The sequence below is a fragment of the Quercus lobata genome, chromosome 12 (genome assembly GCF_001633185.2).
Source record: "Quercus lobata isolate SW786 chromosome 12, ValleyOak3.0 Primary Assembly, whole genome shotgun sequence".
NCBI classification, from domain to species: Eukaryota; Viridiplantae; Streptophyta; class Magnoliopsida; order Fagales; family Fagaceae; genus Quercus; species Quercus lobata.
Genome location: NC_044915.1, coordinates 36,076,518 through 36,097,857, shown reverse-complemented (window position 1 = coordinate 36,097,857; position 21,340 = coordinate 36,076,518). Strand labels below are relative to the sequence as shown.

The following is a 21,340-nucleotide window of genomic DNA, read 5'->3' as shown; positions in this document are numbered from 1 at the left end:
AAAAAAAAAAAAAAAAAAAAAAAAAAATTCTGAATACAACTTGAAAGGGATGGCTCTTTTAGAGTATTAGCATTGGAGATGCCAAGAATTTAACAATTTTGCACTACAGAAAACTACTTTCTTTATTTTACTATTTCACTTTACAAAACACCCAACATTAGTGGTTTTATTTTAGCATTCAATATAATGAAATAATATAAACAATACAATAAAATAATATATCTATTATAATAAACAACAATCACAATCACCACCACCAACACAATAAACTAATATAACTTTTAATAAAATATTGTTTTTTTTTTACCATCTTAGATTCTGTAGCTCAGTAATCAATTTTTTTGGCTTTTCCTCCACCATGCAGCATGTTTTTTAGTATTGACAGTGCTAAAAATAGCAATATCACTTTTTAGTACCACTAATGTTAATGCTCTTATAGATAAAATAAGCACTATTTGCATAATGGGAGGTAATTGGAATCGAAACTCGTAGAGAGCAACAATAAACATTCAGGAAGTAATAGTAGTAAGAACCAGTTTTTACCATTCAATTGTCATGCAAAAGTAGTTGAAAGCGCAAGAGCATCTTGGCATTACAGTGGAAAGAATCGAGAAAGTATGAGCCAAATTTTTACAATTCATTTCACATCCATTAAAAGTAATCAAAACTCAAAAGTAGTTAAGAGTAATTCTTCCAATGGGTCTTTTAACTGCAATGGTATATATATATATATGATTGTTAATAAAGTTGCCATTTTTATATATAAAAAAAATGTAGCGAATTTTTTTTTTTTTTTTTAATACTTTGTTTGTGGAGGGAAAATCCCCAAACCCATTATACGAAGCTTGAAATGTAATCCATTACAATTCGTATTTAGTAGTTGATACATCAGAGAGGAGTTGGGCTTTCACCCAAGGTGGAGCTTCCTCCAAGGCTCCAACCAGTACAATGGACTGGAATCTGGATACATGTTGTGCATATCCAGCCAACCTACACTTAGCTTCAACCCAAGTCCCAAAATTGAAAATAAATCAAACTAACAAATTTGAAATGAGCGTGCATGCGCACACACATATATAAATATATTAAAAATTTTACCTATTGGCCCAACCTAACATTCAAAAAAGAAAAGAAAAAAAAATCAATCCATCTAACTAACCCACCAAAATCCAATTTGAAACATGGGTTGCATTTAATTGGATTGGGTTGGAATCATGGATTGAAAGCACAATACGAAATAAATAGTCAGCAAAGATTAATCTCTAAACAATGATATATATTTTTTACAATAAAAACAGTGATAATTTCTTAAAAATCAACTATAGAAATTCTGTAAAAGATAGATAATTATATAGATAGACAAATTAAATAGAAGTAATATTCAGCTAAAAATTTGCTAACTTAACTGTTACAGCTAAAATTCAACCATAAATTATAACTAAAATTAAAATATTGACATGACATATAATATAGCATGATTTCTTTCAAACAAACATGATGTTTAAATTATAAGAAGAATATTATTTAATTACACAGGGAGTGTAATGCAAATAGTTTATATATTATATATACATTTATAATGAGTTGCATTGATAAAATGTAATTTTAGATGACAATGTGATCTCATGTAATGTGACCATTTTCAATAAGGGAGAAATGGCAAGAAAAACTCCAAGATGTTAACCTAGTGGTTCCTAAAACCTTATAAAATCCATGAGATCTTAGGTTCAGAACTCTTAACCAGTATCTTAGGATTACTCTCAACAGATTCCTCCTTGCAACAATTATAGGGTTTGTGTGAGGCAAAACTTAATGCAAGGGAAAAATGTTAATGTGCCCTTATTTTTTAGAAAGAAGGATATGTCATTGACTCATCGAATCAAACTACAAAAGAAATTATTAATGGAGGAAACAACATTAGTCACTTGACCACAAATACTTTTGGGGGGAAGAGAGCATAAATGGTATTAGGTATCATTTGTGCTTAGGATACAAATTGGATATTTTTAAAAAGTTTTAGTAACACCTATAGGGAGTTAGGCGTGGATTTTGTATTTTACCATTAGTTTAAACTAATTAGAGCCTATGTCTTTCTTCTAAAAAAAAAAAAAAAAAGAGCTTGTCTTTTTATTTTTTATTTTTTTATATACTAAATCTCTAATAGAAGGTCAATCTAAAGAGCCTTACTTTAGTAAGGTTCCACATCATCTCTAACAAATAAATAAAGTTTCTGTTGTTTACCTAAAAAAAAAAAAAGGTTTCCTTAATGGTAAATAATAATAATTATTAAAAAAGGGGGGGGGGGGGGGTTCAAGGAGCAAATCGCAAACATTAGAAGTAAAAAAAAAATACTAGTAGTGCCAAAATGATATTCTTATTTCAGGTCTGCCAATACAATTTAAACATTGGGGTTTAAGAAGTAAAAAATAAATATAAGACCTATATGTCTCCACACATCTGCCACAGGAACGTAAATCTAGGCTTGATCACACATCCAAAAAGTACACAGGAATAGCAGCCAGCTTTCTGACCTATTAATTGTAAACTGTACGGATACATACTTCATGCAGCTGGCTCTTACATATGTAACAGTATCAAGAACAATTCTTGCCTTTGTACTCTAATTATGTCCCACCTACTAGCAAATCATGCCTTAGGCATTGCGGATTTTTCTACTTGGATAGAGGAGAATCCTTGTTTTATTGAACAAGCTCTTCTATATGATGTTTTTGTTCCCCGTCTTTGAGCAATATTAATTCTCAGTCTTCCCATCAAAAAAAAAAAAAAAACAAACAACAGGTAAAGCCACTGCACAAAGCCATTAAGCAAAATGTTAGCATACTAAAGGAGTTATAAGCCAAAGAAAGCCATTGTAATTGAGGTTACCTATACTTCAAGGCAAATTAATGAAACATATCATCTAACTTCTGCCTGTATTGAGCTAAACCCTGCAACAAAATTCAAATGTCAGTATTTTACTCAGGATTGATTATTGTAGAGAATATAATTAAAGAGTCACCACTACGAACAACCACCACAAAGCCTTAGTCCCAAGGTCATACCACAGCACTTCTCAAGAATATAATCTCAAAAGGGTCATTCATTATCTCCAAAACAGATATCCCCCCCAACCCCTCTCTCTCTCTCTCTCTTAATGGAAGTCATTTCCTGAAACTCTTGTGTTTTAATCAGTTGATTCATTCAACAAGCAGTTTCAAGTATGTGACGGGTGCTAAGCATCATTAGCCAGATGATGTAATGCTTCATTTTCATCTTATTATCTTCTGTACACATTTTCCTTTCTGAGAAGAACACAAATATCACTGAATGGAATCCTACCATTTGACCACCATTTATACTTCTATTTAAAAAAATAAATTATTTAGTGATATTTCTCCATCAACATTGAAGCCAAAGGACAGTTATATTGGAGATACCAGCCGGTCCATGTCTGTGACAAGTATCATGGCCTAAAATGAAGGTTGAGAAACAAGTGAAAAAGAAAAGATTTCCAAAGTAATGACTCTTCAAAGAACATCTAGAATTCTCCAAAAATTTCAAGAAAGATTGGCCTAATTTAAGGTTCATCTATCCACCCTTTCTTGTCAACAACAAATGGTTCGAGTGGATTCTTTCCTTCTTCCACACTCCCCTCCCCCTTTTTTTTACCCTAAGTACTGTGATATCATTAAATGGAACCATTTTTTTATTGGTATTTACTATTTAGACCTGCCCAGAGAGTTTTGTACCCACATGCTTTACCCTCCACCTTGCTCTTACAAGGTAAGGAGGTGCTATTAAGCTGGGGTTCATGGACGCATTCAGTGGCACCATTTACACAATGAACATGAATATATGAGTATGAGCTAAAATATAAAATAAAAATATATTGGAAATAAAATAAAAAGAAGAACAAGAACAAGAAGCAGAAGTTGCATACCCTAGTATAAGCATAAACTCCTGCCTCAGTAGGTGCTACAGGACTTCCCCTCCTAATGAATTTTCCCTCTTTGAAAATGTAAAGCATGGGTATTCCAGTTGATAGTTCTAAACTGATAACCTGCCAGGCAAAAGAGAAAAGGGGGTTAGGGGGGGAATAGTGACCATGATATTTGTTCTATTGTTGTTAAAAACAAGAGTGCCGCAGAAATACAGGAAATCCCAATAGCAGACAATGTATATTACCTCTTGCGAAGTTAATTTGTCAAGATACATAATGATGGACCTCAATGAATTCCCATGGGCGGCAATCATTACATTTTTTCCTGACAGAAGCTGGGGTTCAATCTGCAGCACAACGTTGCTGTAGTCAGGTGCTACTGAAATGTTATATGATCACTTGAACCTATGATGCTTATCTATTTGATTTTGGACATAAAACATCATATGGAAAAAGAAACAGAAAAGAGGAGAACTACATATAAGCAAGCATGTAGTCATCCATACTTGATCTTTGAAATATGCAACAGCTCTTTCAGCACACATTTCCAAACTCTCGCCATTAGGAGGAGGAATATCGTAACTGCGACGCCACTCATGAACTTGTTCCTTCCCATATCTATCTGCCGTCTCCTGCTTATTGAGGCCCTGTAATTCTCCATACCTGAAAGGAAGAACCACATTAGATGCAGGAAAGTCTAAAGCAGAAATCACAGGCAAGAAAAGCAATAACTAAAGCAGAGGCAGAAAGATTACATTCTTTCATTTAATTGCCAAGCTGCTATGACTGGAATGGATTGCTTTTTGGTATCTTCACTGAAAATTTCACTCCATATCCTTGCCTGTTCACTCTCATTATGAATGATTATTGGCACCTGTAAGCAGGCTGACAGTTAACAAGTTGGCATATGAAAGGAAATTGGACACAAATCTTCTACAGCATCAAGATGAACATATTTCCACGAAAAAGTAAAACCGTGAATCATAATGGAGTTAATCATATTAATATCTGGATCAAGCGCAAGGAACATGATACAACTTGGTAATGCATTCTTCTTTTTCTTTTTTTGAATTTTTTCCTGGACAAAAAAAAGGGGGGGAAAGAGAGGGGGGGGGGGGGGGGGTTAGAAATAGATTCAAAATTTTCTCATCCCAAAATTTATTACTGGCTGGATGACCAGTAACAAATTACCAATCAACTCTACATGGACATTGGGTGCCGAGTAACACTAGCTGAAATGTCACTGAATTCTCAGATTTAGCACCCACGAAAAAAATGGTTGTCTTCGAAGTTTGAACACCTAAAAATATTTCCTGAATTTACCTTCCTGCGACGGTGCTGGGTCATGGCAAGCATGGCAGTCATCTGAGCACGAATCAGTGCAGATGTATAGATCATGTCGACAGGTATATTGCTGATTCTCTTGCCAGCTTCAATTGCTTCTTCCACACCCTTCTTGGTTAGTGGCACATCAACACAACCTGTGAACAAGTTCTTTTCATTCCATAATGACTCACCATGCCGCATCAGAATCAAAGCCGTTTCATCTGAATGAAAAAACAGAACAGCAGTTAGACAATTCCACAATAGGGACAACTTTGGATTCTAAGTGACAAGATTGCATTAAATAAGATATCAATAATTGGAAACAACTTGGTTGTAAATATTTAGCCTCAGAATTTTTTTTTTTGCAGAAATGATATCTGTAACTAAACCCATAAAAAGAGGACTAAGGTTTATTGAGAAAATATGACTTATGATCAAGAAAAGACATCTATCAATGCTTGTCTGCTCTTCAGATTATTTATCCAATTTAGATTCAATATAACAGGCTTACTTGATTTCTTCTTGGAGTTATTGGTGTTGTTAGTTGAGGGGGATGAAACTGGATCAAACACTGAAGTTTGAGATGTTGAGGCTTGAACTACACAAAAATTCCTCTGGTCAGAGCGATGACATCCTCTTCTTGACACTCCAATTTCGAGCCTGAAACTGTTTGAATTCAATCGCAATGAATTTTCCCTAAACTCGTGATGAAGACTGGAGTAAGGAGTCCCAATAGCTTGGTGAAATACTGCAGCAGCCATTCTGAAAATCAAAATGTCAGAATTAACAATGTAAGGATACAAATTATACGTATATGTCCTGTCCATTTTGGAAAATAATAAAACATAAAGTTGGCAGCACATACTTCAGCCCTACCAAAAACTCAAAGGGAAAAGCATTAATAGAAATCTAATTTTGCTCAAGGAATAAAGAGAATGTTATGCATGTTTTACCATGGTAAAAAAGAAGGGGAAAAGAACCAAAAGGAAATTAAAGAAATGCATTGAACACGATCCCAATCACATGACATAATCAAGGGATTCCATGCATTCTAAATCATTTAGTTATGGTCCTTATGGACCTAAAGCAGATTAAACTTAATAGAATAACAGAACAACGATTTGAAAAGGCACCCATAATGTTTGAACTCATAAAAGGAGGCAACAAGCTCAATAAACTTGTTTCACCAATTGAGGATCATAACCCATATAAAATCAAATCCAATGCAATATATTATTTGAAAAAGAAAAACTACGGATCTATACTAATAGCTCTGCATAATAACAAAAGCAACAAGCAAACCCAAATACTCTCAAGCTAGAATCAACAATATCCCACATGGGATTTCCAAAAAAATCCTAAATTAAATAAACCCAACAACCAAACATTGAAAATCTTCCAGAAACACAGACCCACATCATAAGCCAAAAACATCATAGAGACCCAGAAACGCACCTTCCACAAGTATGTAGAAAAAAACAGACCCAGAAACCAAAAATGCCAAGAAGGAAGAAAGAAATGGAAGATGGAAAATCAGAGAGTTTGATAATAAAATGGGTAGGAGAGTATTACCTGATTATATATATATATATATATATAAAGGAGTGAGCGAAGAAACCGAGGAAGAGAATAAGTGCAAATAAGGGGTTGAGAGTTTATTACAAGAAAAGAAACACTGATGAAGAAGAAGAAAAAGACGACCAGCTATACAAGCATAAAACAAAACCAAAATATATATTGAGAGGGAAAGATAGTTAGAAGAGTGTTGGCTTTAAGCCTTTTATATTTACATTGAAGAAATCGTTGCTATTTTGTTGTCTTTCAGGTCAGATCATAGCATACGAGGAACGGTATGATGACAAGTTGGCTAACACACGCACGCCACACCACTGTTGTTAACAGTAACCAAATTTTGGAGGCCTTTTATGGAGCTTACTACTAGGTTGCCTGATATTGACATTTATTATTTATTTTTAAGGTAATTTTGTTTTTATTTGCTTTTTTTTAATGAATATATGTAGACTTTTTTTGCTTGATCTTGATCGAATGTATTTTTAGTGTGTGTGGTTTAAAATTTAAATTGACTTGTTTTTAACAGTGAGGTCAATATGGAGCCCATTTTTAATAAATAAGGTAGTTTGTGAGGTTTTAAAAATTATACCTAATATGGAAAATATTTAATCTACTCTTAATTTTAGAAAAATATTAGAGTTACAAACTATTACAATTTTTTTTTTCTTTCAGAAATATTTTTCAAACTGTTGTTGCAGAGTGATTATTGATAATTAAAAATGTGATGTTAATAGTGGGCCTAAATGAAAACTAGTTAAAATTAGCCACATCATTAATTTGTAAAAATGTTGCAAAGAGAGACATAAATGAAATGTGATCACATCATTTTAGCAACTTAATAAATAAAGCTTAAAAATGCATTTTTTTTTTGTGATTAATGATATACTAATTTGTAAGATTATGCGAAAAGTTAATTAGTCAAACATAGTAAAAATCATAATCTCATAACTTTCCATCCACAGTACCTTAATTCTTACATTTACATCTTTAAAAGTATTGTTTTATGTTCAACTTTGCCCTATTTGTACTATTATATTCTTTTGAATTATGAATTAATGTTTGGATAGTGTATTTCATGCATTGGATATATGCATCTTCAAGGTGTGAGTTTCACACAACTATAAGACTCACACATTAGAAGATGAAGAAAGCATATATAATCAATATATAAGATAATTATTGATGCGCCAAAGGCCTTGTAGTTGAATTGGCACTTTCCCATGCACAGAGTGCTTGGGGGTTTAGGAGGGAAAGGGTTCGAGTTGCGGGGTTAGCAGCATGTTATAATTATCTCTAAAAAAAAAAAAAAAAGATAATTATTGATGTGATAAAATATGAAAGTTAGTTTTTGTTATTTATTATTTACTGATATTTTATGGCCAAATGTCTCTTGGCCTTGTGGGCTGTGGCGCCTCTTAATTCACCTCAAGGGTTGAGTTTATATGTGACCCATTGGCACCTCCATTAGCAACGTATAAAATTGTGAGATTTCATAAGCTAGCTCATGTGGTATAATATTATGAGTTGAACTAAAAGTCAAACTTCTTAAATTATATACTATATTACTATAAATTAGAGATATTCTAGATTTTAGATTTTGGAGTTTTATTTTCCTATTCTTAGTTGTTTTTAGAGATTTCCTCTACTTTTTGAAAATTTAGACTTTATGGTTTAATAAAAAATTTCCTTATTTTTTAAAATTGAGTTTAATGTCATTATTTATTTATTTATATAAGATAAAAATTATACTCTAACCTAATCTAAGTGTATACATGTATAAAATTCCCTTTTAAAGACTTGAACCCCAGTTTTTGCGTCTCACACCTCACAAACACTTATACTTATGGAGTGACCATCACACCAAGAGTGTGCAGTAGTAATTTCACTACTAATTAAAATCCACTACTTCAATAGATTATAGACCTCCTCAAAACAAGAGCCATCTTAGACTAAAAAAAAGAAAAAAGAGGAGCCACCTTAGAGTTTTCTTAGTCAAAATTGTTTCCTTAGTTTGTTCCTAGGATATATTTTGGAATATTCTTACTTTTTTTCCTTGATCTCTTGGAATATTCTTAGTAGGTAAAATGATTTTGTAAAACACACATATATATATGCATGCAATGTTTTTGGATTTTATTTCCTTACTTTAATTGTTCTAAAAAAAAAATTTAGTCAGAATCGGGTCCTTATTTATAGTTTATTCTTATGGTATATTTTGGAATATTCTTACTTAGTATTTTTTTTATAGAAAATATATTCTTACTTAGTAAAAAGGTTTCTTTAAAAAAAATGGTAAAAAATTTCTTGAAGTATATCAATATCAATAGACATACAATGTGTAAAAGGGAAAAATAATTCATACAACAATTCTTATTTTAATAAATAACATTTTTGACCACTATACATTTTTTGTGCGATAGTCATTTCACAAGTATAAGTACTTATGGGATATGGGAGGTAAAGGTCGGGGTTTAAGTTTCCAAAAAGGAGTTTCACATGCATATACATCTAAATTAGGTTAGAGTAGAATTTCTATTTTGTAAAAAAAAAAAAAAAAAAAAAAGACTTTTGAGTTTCTTCTTATTTAGTGAAATTTAGAGCTCTTTCTTTTATGATTTCAAAAGACTTTATAACTTTAAATGTTTATTTTATAGAATGAAGTCTATTTTTTTGGTCCTGGGTCACAATTAAATCACAATTATTCTTGTGAAACACTGGCACGGTTGGTCAAACTTTTTTTTTTTTGGGTAAACGGTCAAACTTTAAATACTCACTAATGCAACTTGCTACAGTAAAATTTAAAAAAAAAAAAAAAAAATTCTAACTAACCATTCGCGAAGTTATAGGGACCAAACCAAACCCTCCAAAGCCATTGCCATACGATCCACACTCTTTATTTTTTCTTCTCTGTGTACACACCTAACAAAGCAACCCTTCAAAGTCTCCAATAAACACCACCTAACCCAACCTCATTTGTTTTGTTTGTGGGGTTTGATATGAGTTATAACACGTGGTAATGACAATATGACTTACAAATTCTTTTAGACCAAAGCAAAACGCCCACAACGCCCACCTAACTCCTCTGCTTCAAAAAAAATGAGGCCTTTGAACTATGAACTATGTCACTGTGACATCTAAGTACAGATGTATTCTTTCTATTTTCACGTGGCAAAGATGGTATCATTTTGTGCCCGATTCTTTTGTTTAGAATATGCTCTCAGAATGTTCTTTCTTGAGAACTATGGGGTTATACAAAATTGGCGTTAGGGTGAGACTAAAATTTTGCAGAATTTTTGAGAATGATTCATTAACTCGAATTTGGTTAAAAATAAGAATGAAAGATTTAAAAAGAAAAAATAGAAAAAAGAAAAAAAAGAGAGCGAGAGAGAATGAAAGATGAAGGTCAAATGAACCATAATTATATGGGTTTTATTTTTTAATTGATAGTTACAATAATAGAGAGATTTGAATATTAGTTTTATAAAGGTGACCGCTTTATGAAGCAATGTTGTCCAATTCAAGACTCTTGATGTAATTTTAATGTTTTGAGAACCAATGAATCATTCTTTTATGAGTAGAATCACGCATGTTAAGACATTAAAGAAAGTCATGGTTTCTTCATAATTTTTTTTTTTAAAAAAAATCCACTTAGATCAATGGTAGAGATTTCATAACGTGATGGGGAGAGGAAATTTGAATCTAGGATATTATGAACACATCAAAAAATGCTACCAATTGAGTTACAGGACTATTGGGTTGTCTTGTATATTTAATCTCACTACTCATGTATCCCACCCAACAACAACGAAAAAAAAAATCAATGGAGTTACCTTTCTTGTTTGAAAGTTAGTAAGTTATATAGAAGTCAAAATATCACTTAAGTTTTCTCTTTGGAGTGTGGGCTAGAGGATTAATTATGCCCAAAAAAATTCATCTATTCCACTCTTTTTTACTTTTTATGAATAAAAAAATTATAATCAATTATGTAATTTGACATAAGAATTTTGTTTTGTGAATAAATTATGTAAATCCATAATATCAATTGTCATTATTTAGGCTAAGATTAAATGAAATTTCAAAAATCTATGAGCACTGTAGGGACACGTTTTGCAGCCCAAGCCCAAAGTGTGTGGGATATTGGTCTAGTGAGTCTAGTACAATAAATTTGTAGAGAGTGGGTTAAAGAATTAGGCCCTAATGAATTTGACAACTGCTAATATGGATGTAGAAGATGATTAAGCAAGAAGAAGGAACATAGAGTTGAATGAATTTACTGTCTGAGGAGGTAAGTTTTCATATAAATCAATTAGACACGTTACAAGTGCAATTTGGATTGCTACAGTGCCTTTTCTCTCTTTTTCTCGGTCCCCTTTCTCTGGGGTCTCTACTCTTATTTATACTACATCTCTTCCTTCATCTTTACCCTACACGTGGACAATTGATGGTTTATGCTGATACTTGTCCCATCAGCCTCCTCTAGAAATCTTTGGGGGATGGTTATAAGGTTGAAAAAGTACTGTTCAGAGGCCACTTCCTCATTAATGCGGCCAGGGAGTTAGTTACTGGTAGCAGTTTTTCCTTAGATATTTTTGGGTTTCCATCTTTCTTGTATATTTATGGTGCACATTCTTATCATTAGAGCTTTCTGGAAGGTCACTTTGATTATTAGGATTTACATCTGATCTATATTTAACTTATTCAAGGAGATATTTCTCTTCGGATCACCTTTCCATTTGTATCTTGCTCATTAAGTGCTGAGTCTGAACCATTCATTACCATTCGTTCGTTCTCAGACTACTCACGCTCTCGGCCAAAGCCCAATATATGATTTGGGCCCTTAACCCTACAAGCACCTACCAGAAATGGCCATTGAAAAAAAATTACACAATAGAAAATTGTATCATTGCTATTGTGATTACTTTAATTATCGCCATCAACATTAACCATAACTCTGTTGTTAACAATGTTGCAAGTTTTGGGCCTTTTTTGTCATCTTGCCACATGCGAGCTTTGATTAAGGAGTTTTTGGACCCGAGCCCGTCAAAGGGAGTCAGGACTAGATTTCCTTCATTGTATGGTGCTCCAAGAAGGATACATTTTTTCCCTTAGTGAAAGTAGAACTTTATAAGTAAAAGATAATCATGGCTAAACAATAGACGAAAAATTACATAAATGACTTATAAGGTTGAACTTTATAAATGGCTTACATAAATTGTTTGTGACAAACTCATAAGGTTGAAATGTTATATGAAAATTAATAATATAAGAAGAGCAATAATATAAGAGAAGTAATTTGCATAAATTGACAAGAGGATGCTTGAGAGTCTCAGCTGCTTAGGTGTAATTTGGCGCTAGTGCTACTAATGCATTGCTTGTGTGACTTAAATGTTTAGTGTACATCATTTAGTGAATTATGATGGAATTGTGGCTCACTATTGCTGCATCTTCAAGCTATAACAAACCATTGTTATAAACACAATGTGAATCAAAAGATATAGATAATCCATATCCACTTATTGGGATAAATCGCTATGAATTAAACTAATATAACCCAAGCAAGAGACTCATAGAGAAGTAGAAATCTACGAAAGCATCAATAAAATCAACCAACAAGAACACACCAATAATTACTTGGAAAATCCTCAAGTGTAGAGGAAAAAACTACGAGACAAATTCGATCAATCCACTATAATAGAAAATAGAAATTACAACACTCAAATTATATCCAGAACCTGAGTTCACAATAAATTGGAAAAACATAACAATACCTCTAGGAACAAATACAACCTCACCACATAGCCCGGTAGCAAGATCTTCAACTCTTTGTGGTTTTACATTTAAAGAATCTTCTTAGAGAAATTCACAATTTATCTTCCTTGTGTGTCTTGAATAAAATAAAATTCACATTTTTTTTTTCCTTTAGTGTTACACAAAGCACTATTTTATTTTATTTTATTTTTTTTCAGTCAGTTGCTCTCTGTGTGCCCCTCTCAATTTGTGTTATTGAAACCACATACCCAACTTCATCTAAACGAAGTAGCTGAATGACACTCCTAATGATAATCCATGTAGACTTATAATAGTAAAGAAGAATATGAGTGGTAGGAAGAGGAAATGTAGCATGGGATGGGGAACACTTGATGTTTCACTAAAAATTGATAGGTCTATACTTCCATTGTTGTTATGGCATTTGTAAAGATTCATCTAACCTCAACACGGCCTCCTTCAATAATTGCCCTATAGGCCCACTCTATGGAGCAAGACTCTCACAAGCTTGAGAACCCTAAAAGCATCAGACCCATAGACTTGAATAACACTCGTTGGAATGGGTGCCCGCCACCAACCAAAACACCGCACACCACCCCCCCCCCCCCCCCCCTCTAAACCTTCCCTGTCCAGTGCTATTTTTATACTCTCCTTAGTGGCAATCATCTTGTGGGGGAGATGGAGCAGAAAAAGCTGCATCACATTGCAATTCACTGGGTATATCATTTAGGGAAATATGAAATCCTGATGGTAGAGTTGAGCAATCCGCTCGCAGTGAGCTACTATTTAGCTACGTGAATTCTCCTCCTAATTTCAAATTGATTAATTTCTTTAGTAAAATTAAGTATTACAAATATTTAAAATGAGAGCTTGTACAATATTAGATAAAATTACAAAAGAGATAATAAGGTTTGGCGACTTGTTTGCAACTCGATAGAGTTCTAAAATTTTTCTTCCTAATTTGGTAGTTTGAAGCTGATACTAAGGAACAGGTTACCAGAAAAGAAAAGAAGTTGATGAACACATTACGACCAACTTAATTCATAGCAAACCCTAAAAACACTCAGTAATGGCTTGATCTTATCAGGCAGATACGTCTGTCACCCTCACAAATATCACTTAAGGATCCCCCACCGCCGGGAGTAAGGTTCTTAAATATAGTTCATCGAGGTTCCCTCCAGAAAAGGTGTTTATGCAAGGAAAAGAGCATATTCTTCTCACATAGATAGTGGATGAACTTAATCAATGAAGCCTACTATAATGTGTGAGGAGGTAACATTGCTAGTGAAATGTGGTTGAATTACTTGTCTATGCAATGTAGTATAGCATGTAATCAGAACCATAATAAGGAATATTAGTTTATTGAAACCAGCAGCGAATCACTACAGTTTCTAGAGATTAAAAAGACCCAAGTTTAATTTAATTAGTAAAGTCCAATTCACAAAGAAATCATCTTCCTCTAAATGTTGAGGTAACAATCCATAAAGACACAAGTAAATAGATACTAGAATAAACCAAGCATATATAACTTAATAACTAGGCACATAAAAGGGGAACTCAAATCACAAAATCATATCTACTCGTCGTACTCCTCGTACTGCTTGAGAACCTGAGCACAGCCAGACAATGCCTTCTCCTTCATGAAGCCCATTGCATTAGCAAAACGTTTTTGTGATGCAATCCCATTGAGACCGGTGAGAATGACGCGGGCACGGTCACGCCCTGGGGAAACTGTTGCACAGTCACTCTGGGGGCTGCTAACAAGCATAGCATCACAAAGCTGGTCCTGGTGGTCCTCATCAACCTCGATATTGTAGGTTCCGGTCGAGTCGGTTGTAGCCTCCTTGCTGTATACGAGTTCCATTGTGCTCCTGTTTTTGCATTCCACTCTAACCTTGGCACCTATGGATCAGATCAACAATTAAATGCGTTATACTACTACATAAATAAAAGAAAACCCAAAGCTAATATTTTGAGTCACTATCAATTCAAGGTGAACTGAACAAACTGATATGCTAATATGGGCCAATTCATTGGTTTTGATTAAGTAATTATATTGACCAAATTTTAGTTTTTAGACAACTGAACTAGTATTTTTTTTTTTTTAATAAAAAAATTAAAATATTAAAAATACTAGACAGGATTTTAGGTCTATGCCTAATTTAAAAAACATATGGTGTCCAATTCTCTACCCCTAATCCAAACAATACCTTAATTCAACATCATCCAGAATCAGATCCAAACAAGACAAAACAAAACATCACAGAGACAGTCACATAATGCTAGTTAGTTTCATAGATCCGCTAAATAAAAGTCACAGATCTAGAAACGGTTACTACTAGATCCCTTTCTAACCCACTTGAAAATTGAAATCAACAACACCAGTTACATAAATATAAACCATAACTAACGCAACACATATAAAACTAGAACATAAGATGAGAAAACGAACTTAAGTACCGGGAATGTAGGTGGTGGCGGAGGTTTCGAAACCGGCACGGCAGGTGTCACAGTACACGCGCCCTTGCACGTTGAATGGGTTGCTCATTGGTCGGCTGCCGATAGCCAAAGCTGGAAGCACACACAGCACGAAGAGCAACGCCATTTTCGCCATTTTTGGTTTTTTCAGATTTCAGAGAGAGAGAGAGAGAGAGAGAAATAAATTTGTGAAATGGGAAAGTGTATTTGTGAGTAGTGAGAAGTGTGTGAGAGAAGATATGAGTAATAAAGAGGAGGACAGGCCTTTAGTGTGAAGTAAAGGAAAGCGCTGATAATTTTTTTTGGGGGCAATCAAAGCGCGTGAGCGGTGTTTCTCTGTGTACGCATGCAGGATAAGGAAAAGTGTACGTCTTCATCACATGGTGCCACGTCATTTTATGTGGGTTTTGTAGCGGTGAGTGAGGACACGTGGCGGTTGTAATAGAATGGTGGTGTGTATAGGAGAGAACACGGGTCATGAATCATGGTAGTATGCAGCTGGCGGTGTCGGCTGTCACATGGGAGACACCGATTGTCTGTTACGCAACGAAAAGTAATGTGATCATCAGCTGTATCAATTCAATTCCTGCCTAAATTTATGATTTAGATTTTAGCCGCGTCAAAAAATTGGCTACGCTACGCGGCAACATTAAATTGATAAAGTATTGGGATATTCAAATATCTGTTTAAGGCAGTAATGTCTATTTAGTATAAATTGATAAGTATTAGCATATTCAAATTTCTGTTTAAGGTAGTAATGTGTCTATTTAGTAAATGAGGTTTTTATTGATGTGAAAATATTAATCAGTAATTGGATAAAAATATAGATTTTTCTTTTTTGGTAAAAGGACTGTACTTCCTTTGTTAATCAGTAGTAGTAGATTCTGACATTAATGCTAACTTCCCGCTGGTTTTAAAAACAAGTTTGGATTATCTTGGTAGCGCCTAGGTTGTGCTTAGAGCATCTTCAACCGGTTTTCATATCTCATTTTATTTTACCATCCTAAAAAACTAATTTATCAATTATATCATACTATTTTACAATACTTCCAACATCCCAACTTTTATTTTTCTATTCTACTCATTAAAATAATATTTCTACACAATAAAATATATATTTTTTCTTTTTTGTTTTTTTCCCAAGTTTCCCCTCTACCTTCCCTCAACCTCTATCACCAGGCCTTCACTGCCCAATCACCACCACTGCGCCTCCACCATGGCCACCACGCCACCACTGCCCACCAAAATCCCACTGGAGCAAAAACCCATATTAAAAAATAAAAATAAAACCCAGCGTCACAACTCATAACAGAAGAAAAAAAAAAAAAACTAAAACCCAGAAAACGCAAAACCAGAACCCAGAACGGCAACACAAGCCATTGATCTGTTCTTCAACCTAAAATCTTAAATGTGCAAAACCAAAATGGCAACACAAGCCATCAATCCCACTCCAAATCAAATACTCGATCTTCTCGTACCCCACGAACCCCATGAACTCAAACCCAATCTCCTCGAACCCAAGGTACGATTCCACCACCTGAACCACGATTTGCCATGATCTCCACGATTAGGCCACGATCTCCACAATCAAACCACGTCGGGTGAGACAGTGGCCAATGGCGGCTTGGGCTTGGCATTGAGGGTAAAGGGAGAGGGAGAAGTCTGAGAGAGAGAGACGTGGGAGACAGAGTTTGAGAGAGTGGGAGAGTCAGAGAGACAGATGAGAGAGAAAGATAATAAAATAATAGTTTTTGTTTTAGAATTGTACTACAGTGCAAGTGCAATTCTATATGTAGAATTGTGCTACACAATTCTAAATTTTTTTGCAATAGTTGCATTATACAAGTCTGGATGCAGAGGTTATTTTATGCTTATATGTTAAATTGAACCAAGATATGACATATGCTATTTGGGCTGCGGATGCTCTTAGCAACAAAAATGTGGGGAAGAAAATTACAATTATACTTTTGAAAGTGCAATGGCTACTGAGTTTATTTAAGGGAGCTTAGCCCAATCAAGATTTGGACCCAAACCCAAGCATTGGTTTTAGAATATAAGCTTCATGACCAGCCCGAACCAAAAAGAGGCCCGTTAGCTCCCTGTCCCATTCAAATAAGAGAAGCAGTCACAAGGCCCACAATGCTGTATGGAAAAATAAATAAGATGGTTTTTTTTTTTTTTTTTTTTTTTGCTTTGTGAATTAAAATAAATAAGATGGTTGTGATCACAGTTGTTGGCTCTTTTGATTAATTGAATGGGGCAAAATAAGAGTTATGAAAAAGGTAATAGTTGTCTTCGAATTCATCCATGAGGTTTAATATAAGCATTATATGATATATATATATATATATATACACACACATACACACACTATTATATACTAAATTACATGTGTGATTTAAAATTCCAGTATAAGGGGAATAATTTTGAGATTTCCTACTGTTAAGAATATGAAATATTCAAGTAAATTGTAAAAATATGTAAACTTAAAGTAAAATGCAAATATCTTGACTGAACTGAAAGATTTTATTGAAGAAACTGAAAGTGCTTACAAATGTAGTAGACTGGTTACACTTGGAAATACTTGTTTTTTGAGATGGTTTTCAGTAGGATAGATATAAGTCTATAGGAGAAAGTTCTGACTTTTTCTTATCTAAAAACTGGCACTGTCATTGGTTTTGACTGTCTTCAAGGCTTTACCTCTTATTTATAATGTTGAAGATGTTCTCGAAAGTGTAGGAGTCTTTTTTTCCATAGTAAATGTCCTTGAAAATGGAGAGTTATGTGATGAATGGATGTCATTGAAAGTTGAGAGGTCTTGTTATATATATATATATATATATATATATATATTTGAAAGAAAATTTTTCTTCTTTATTAAAAAATTAATATTCTTTATTAACCACAAAATATATTTCTTATCCACCAAAAAAATAAGTATGAAAACCGCTTATATATAACCAGCATTGCAAGAGTGTAGTTTAACAACAATACTTCCTCCCCACGGGGTTTTAAAAACAAATTAGTGCAATGGCTGCTGAGTTTACCTTAATGGAGCTTAGCCCAATCAAGAGTTGGACCCAACCCAACCATTGGTTTTTAGAATATAGACTTGATGATCAGCCCCACCCAAAAAGAGGCCCGTCAGCCCCCTGCCCCATTCAATTAAAGCAGCCACAAGGCCCACAATGCTATGTGGATAAATAAAAAATAGGATAAAAATACTATTTTGGTCCCTAAATTTTAATAAAAGTTTGTTTTTTTATCTCCAAACTTTAAATTTTTTATTTTTTATTTTTTACTTTTTATTTTTATCCCTAAACTTTGTTAATTAAGAGTTTTTCAATAGTTTATAGACAAAAATAGATATGAAAAAAGAATTTTTCTTCAATAGTTTAGGGATGAAAAATAAACTTTTAGTAAAATTTAAGAACATAAATAAATTTATTTTTAATCGTTTAGGGATGAAAGATGTAATTTTTAATAGTTTAGAGACAAAAAATGAACTTCTTAAAGTTTAAGGATGAAAAACAAACTTTTAGTAAAGTTTAAAAACCAAAATAATATTTTATCCTAAAAAATAAATAAGATGGTTATGAACACAGATCTTCTAGCTGCAGTTACAATATTACTCGGAGTCTCAGATCAAGTGTGAAATGTAACATAAATGAGCTTTAAAAATCGCCTAACATGGTCAAGACTCGTGAGCTTTGTAACTCATTGACATTAATTGATCTTCTTGGTCAAAAGAATTAGGTTTAAATCTCTCTTTCCCACTTTTTAACAATTTTTAATTTGACATTGATTGATCTTCTTTGCTTAGAGAACTTGTTTAAAATTTGTTGACAAGTGGGTGAATGGGTTAGCATTGTAGTCTCCCCCACTTGTTAACAATTTTTAATTTAAAAAAACTGACCAACATAAGATTGACGATTTTAGCTAAAAACAACACATACACCCATTTTGTCCCAATATGGGACAACGCAACTTTGTTTGTTTGTTTGTATTTTTTTGTTTGTTTATGAAGATTACAACATACAACACATCCAAGAGGCCCAATCAACCTTTAGGGCCCAGAATGCAATCTAGAAACCAATACAAGCAGTCAAGCACCCGCTTCATCTCGATACGGACTTCATCTTGCACATAGGTCACATGGGCTCTTACATAAGTTGTTTGTGATTCGTTTGTATCACCGTTGGATAAAAATTCATCATGGCAAAAATGCTTATTTAAACAATCTCAAAATTTGCAATTTTATGTAGCAAATATATGAATTTATGATGATGATCCCTCCCTAAAAAAAGTAACGATATAAACACAACAATTTTCCCAATTTTTTACATTAGTTGAGTTAATAAACTTTTAGACTTTTTATCTTGATCTACTACTAACATCATTATTGCAATCTCGTAGGTTGTGAAATATTTTGTTTCGAATCTTCGATAGCTTTAGGGTTATTGTAAAAGTTGAAGTGAATAATGGGCAAAGTAGTAAACGTGCCATAGGAATATGGGTGTGTTGCCATGTCCCGGAAGAAACAAAGATGGTTTAGGTATGCAAGACCCAATTGGAACTCTTGGAAGTGCATAACATAAGTGCACCACATTAGGCTGCATTTACTGGACACTGACCCGACCAACCATTTAGGTTTGGAGTAGATGATCACGGATGGCCTCATCATGTTGCGACATTTTTTAGACTTCTAATTTTCCCCTCCCTCTTTTTTATCAAATTTAGGTTTGTGACGTTTGTCTTCTCTGGAATGTGTTGTATTTGCCATATTTCGGAATAAAATGTCATTTTGTTTACATTTATTTACACCTTCTATTGTCGTTTATTGTTACTAAAATTTAAAAATCTATTCACTTTGTTCTTTCGGTAAAAATAGGGAATGATCCTTAATTCCGTGCTTACTCTCCTTTGAAAGAGGAGCAACAAATCCAAACTTTTGAATATAATCATAATGCAATTAATGGTCTACACGATGGTTGTAGAAGAAAATATGACATCTTTTTCATTAAAAAAAAGATAAGAAAAAAAGAAAGATATTTTGTATCTTCTTTTTTTCGTTTGTCATATAATATTTGTTTAATTTAAAGAAATTTCAGAAATTCTATCTCACAAGATGAGATAGAGGGAAGACTTCTATATCTTATATAAACCCAATTACAGAGTGTTTGTGGTCCATTTTAAGGACTTGTACAGGATGGCTACAATCAAGTAAATAGACAACAAATATGGAATACAACATCTTAGCTGATAAGGGTAAAATTGTGAATGTGAATATTCATGAATATAGTATCATGAAGCGACGTTCAAAATAGACCCGTCGGCCTCACTTGTCATAAATGGAAAGCTGACACTACTAAGCTGAAGGGAGTAGGCGAAGCTGACAACCCTAACGAGGCTGACGACCTCGACGAGGGAGTTAGCGAAGTTGACGACCTTGACGAGGCTGATGACCTCGACGAGGGAGTAGGTGAAGCTGACGACCCCGATGAGGGGGTAGGCGAAGCTGACGACCCTGACGACCCTAACAAGGGAGTAGACGAAGCTGACGACCCTAACGAAGCTGACGACCCCGACGAGGGGGTAGGCGAGGCTGACGACCTCGACGAGGCTGACGACCTCGACGAGGGAGTAGGCGAAGCTGACGACCCCGACGAGGGGGTAGGCGAAGCTGACGACCCTAACGAGGCTGACGACCTCGACGAGGGAGTAGGCGAAGCTGAAGGCAGTAAACTGAAGGCAATAAGCTGAAGAGAGTAGGCTGAAGAGAGTAAGCTGAAGATAGTAAGCTGAAGGCAGTAAGCTGAAGACCGTAAGCTGAAGGCAGTAAGCTGAAGACCGTAAGCTGAAGAGAGTAAGCTGAAGGCAGTAAGCTGAAGGCAGTAGGCTGAAGAGAGTAAGCTGAAGAGAGTAAGCTGAAGATAGTAAGCTGAAGGCAGTAAGCTGAAGACCATAAGCTGAAGAGAGTAAGTTGAAGGCAGTAAGCTGAAGGCAGTAAGCTGAAGGGAATAAACTGAAGGGGATGCACAAAGCTGACGGTCCCGACATAACCTTGACTTGGCTTCCACGCATGGGTATATAAGGAAATACCTTGCACATCACGCTCAGTGTTAAACTCCTACAAGGAAAGGATTCCGCAAAATACGCTCATAAAGACTCCTATAAGGAAAAGACTTCTACAGCAAGAAAAAGAGGTCAATCCTCTACTACTATAAAAGCCCCAATATCCTCACTAGCTAAGGTACG

At 34.3% G+C, this 21,340-nt stretch overlaps 2 protein-coding genes across 4 annotated transcripts; both read right to left on the bottom strand.

Moving 5' to 3' along the window:
* Window positions 1-2,355: 2,355 nt before the first annotated feature.
* Window positions 2,356-7,161, bottom strand: LOC115972629 (2,3-bisphosphoglycerate-dependent phosphoglycerate mutase). 3 transcript variants are annotated; one of them, XM_031092962.1, is made up of 9 exons: window positions 7,057-7,161; window positions 5,778-6,028; window positions 5,264-5,487; window positions 4,696-4,814; window positions 4,447-4,603; window positions 4,186-4,287; window positions 3,941-4,060; window positions 2,887-2,948; window positions 2,356-2,808 (listed from the first exon to the last, which is right to left on the bottom strand). In XM_031092962.1, the coding sequence occupies exons 2-8, from the start codon at window positions 6,025-6,027 to the stop codon at window positions 2,904-2,906; spliced, it is 1,017 nt and encodes a 338-aa protein (XP_030948822.1). In that variant the 5' UTR covers window position 6,028; window positions 7,057-7,161; the 3' UTR covers window positions 2,356-2,808; window positions 2,887-2,903. The 3 variants fall into 3 exon arrangements, with proteins under 3 accessions (XP_030948822.1, XP_030948823.1, XP_030948821.1); XM_031092963.1 differs by lacking the exon at window positions 7,057-7,161 and adding an exon at window positions 6,839-7,050; XM_031092961.1 differs by lacking the exon at window positions 7,057-7,161 and adding an exon at window positions 6,722-6,815.
* A 6,835-nt stretch (window positions 7,162-13,996) lies between these two features.
* LOC115972631 (protein DOWNSTREAM OF FLC-like) lies at window positions 13,997-15,347 on the bottom strand. The gene is made up of 2 exons (XM_031092964.1): window positions 15,065-15,347; window positions 13,997-14,506 (listed from the first exon to the last, which is right to left on the bottom strand). Exons 1-2 carry the CDS (start codon window positions 15,216-15,218, stop codon window positions 14,181-14,183), a joined length of 480 nt encoding a protein of 159 aa, XP_030948824.1. The 5' UTR covers window positions 15,219-15,347; the 3' UTR covers window positions 13,997-14,180.
* Window positions 15,348-21,340: the final 5,993 nt, after the last annotated feature.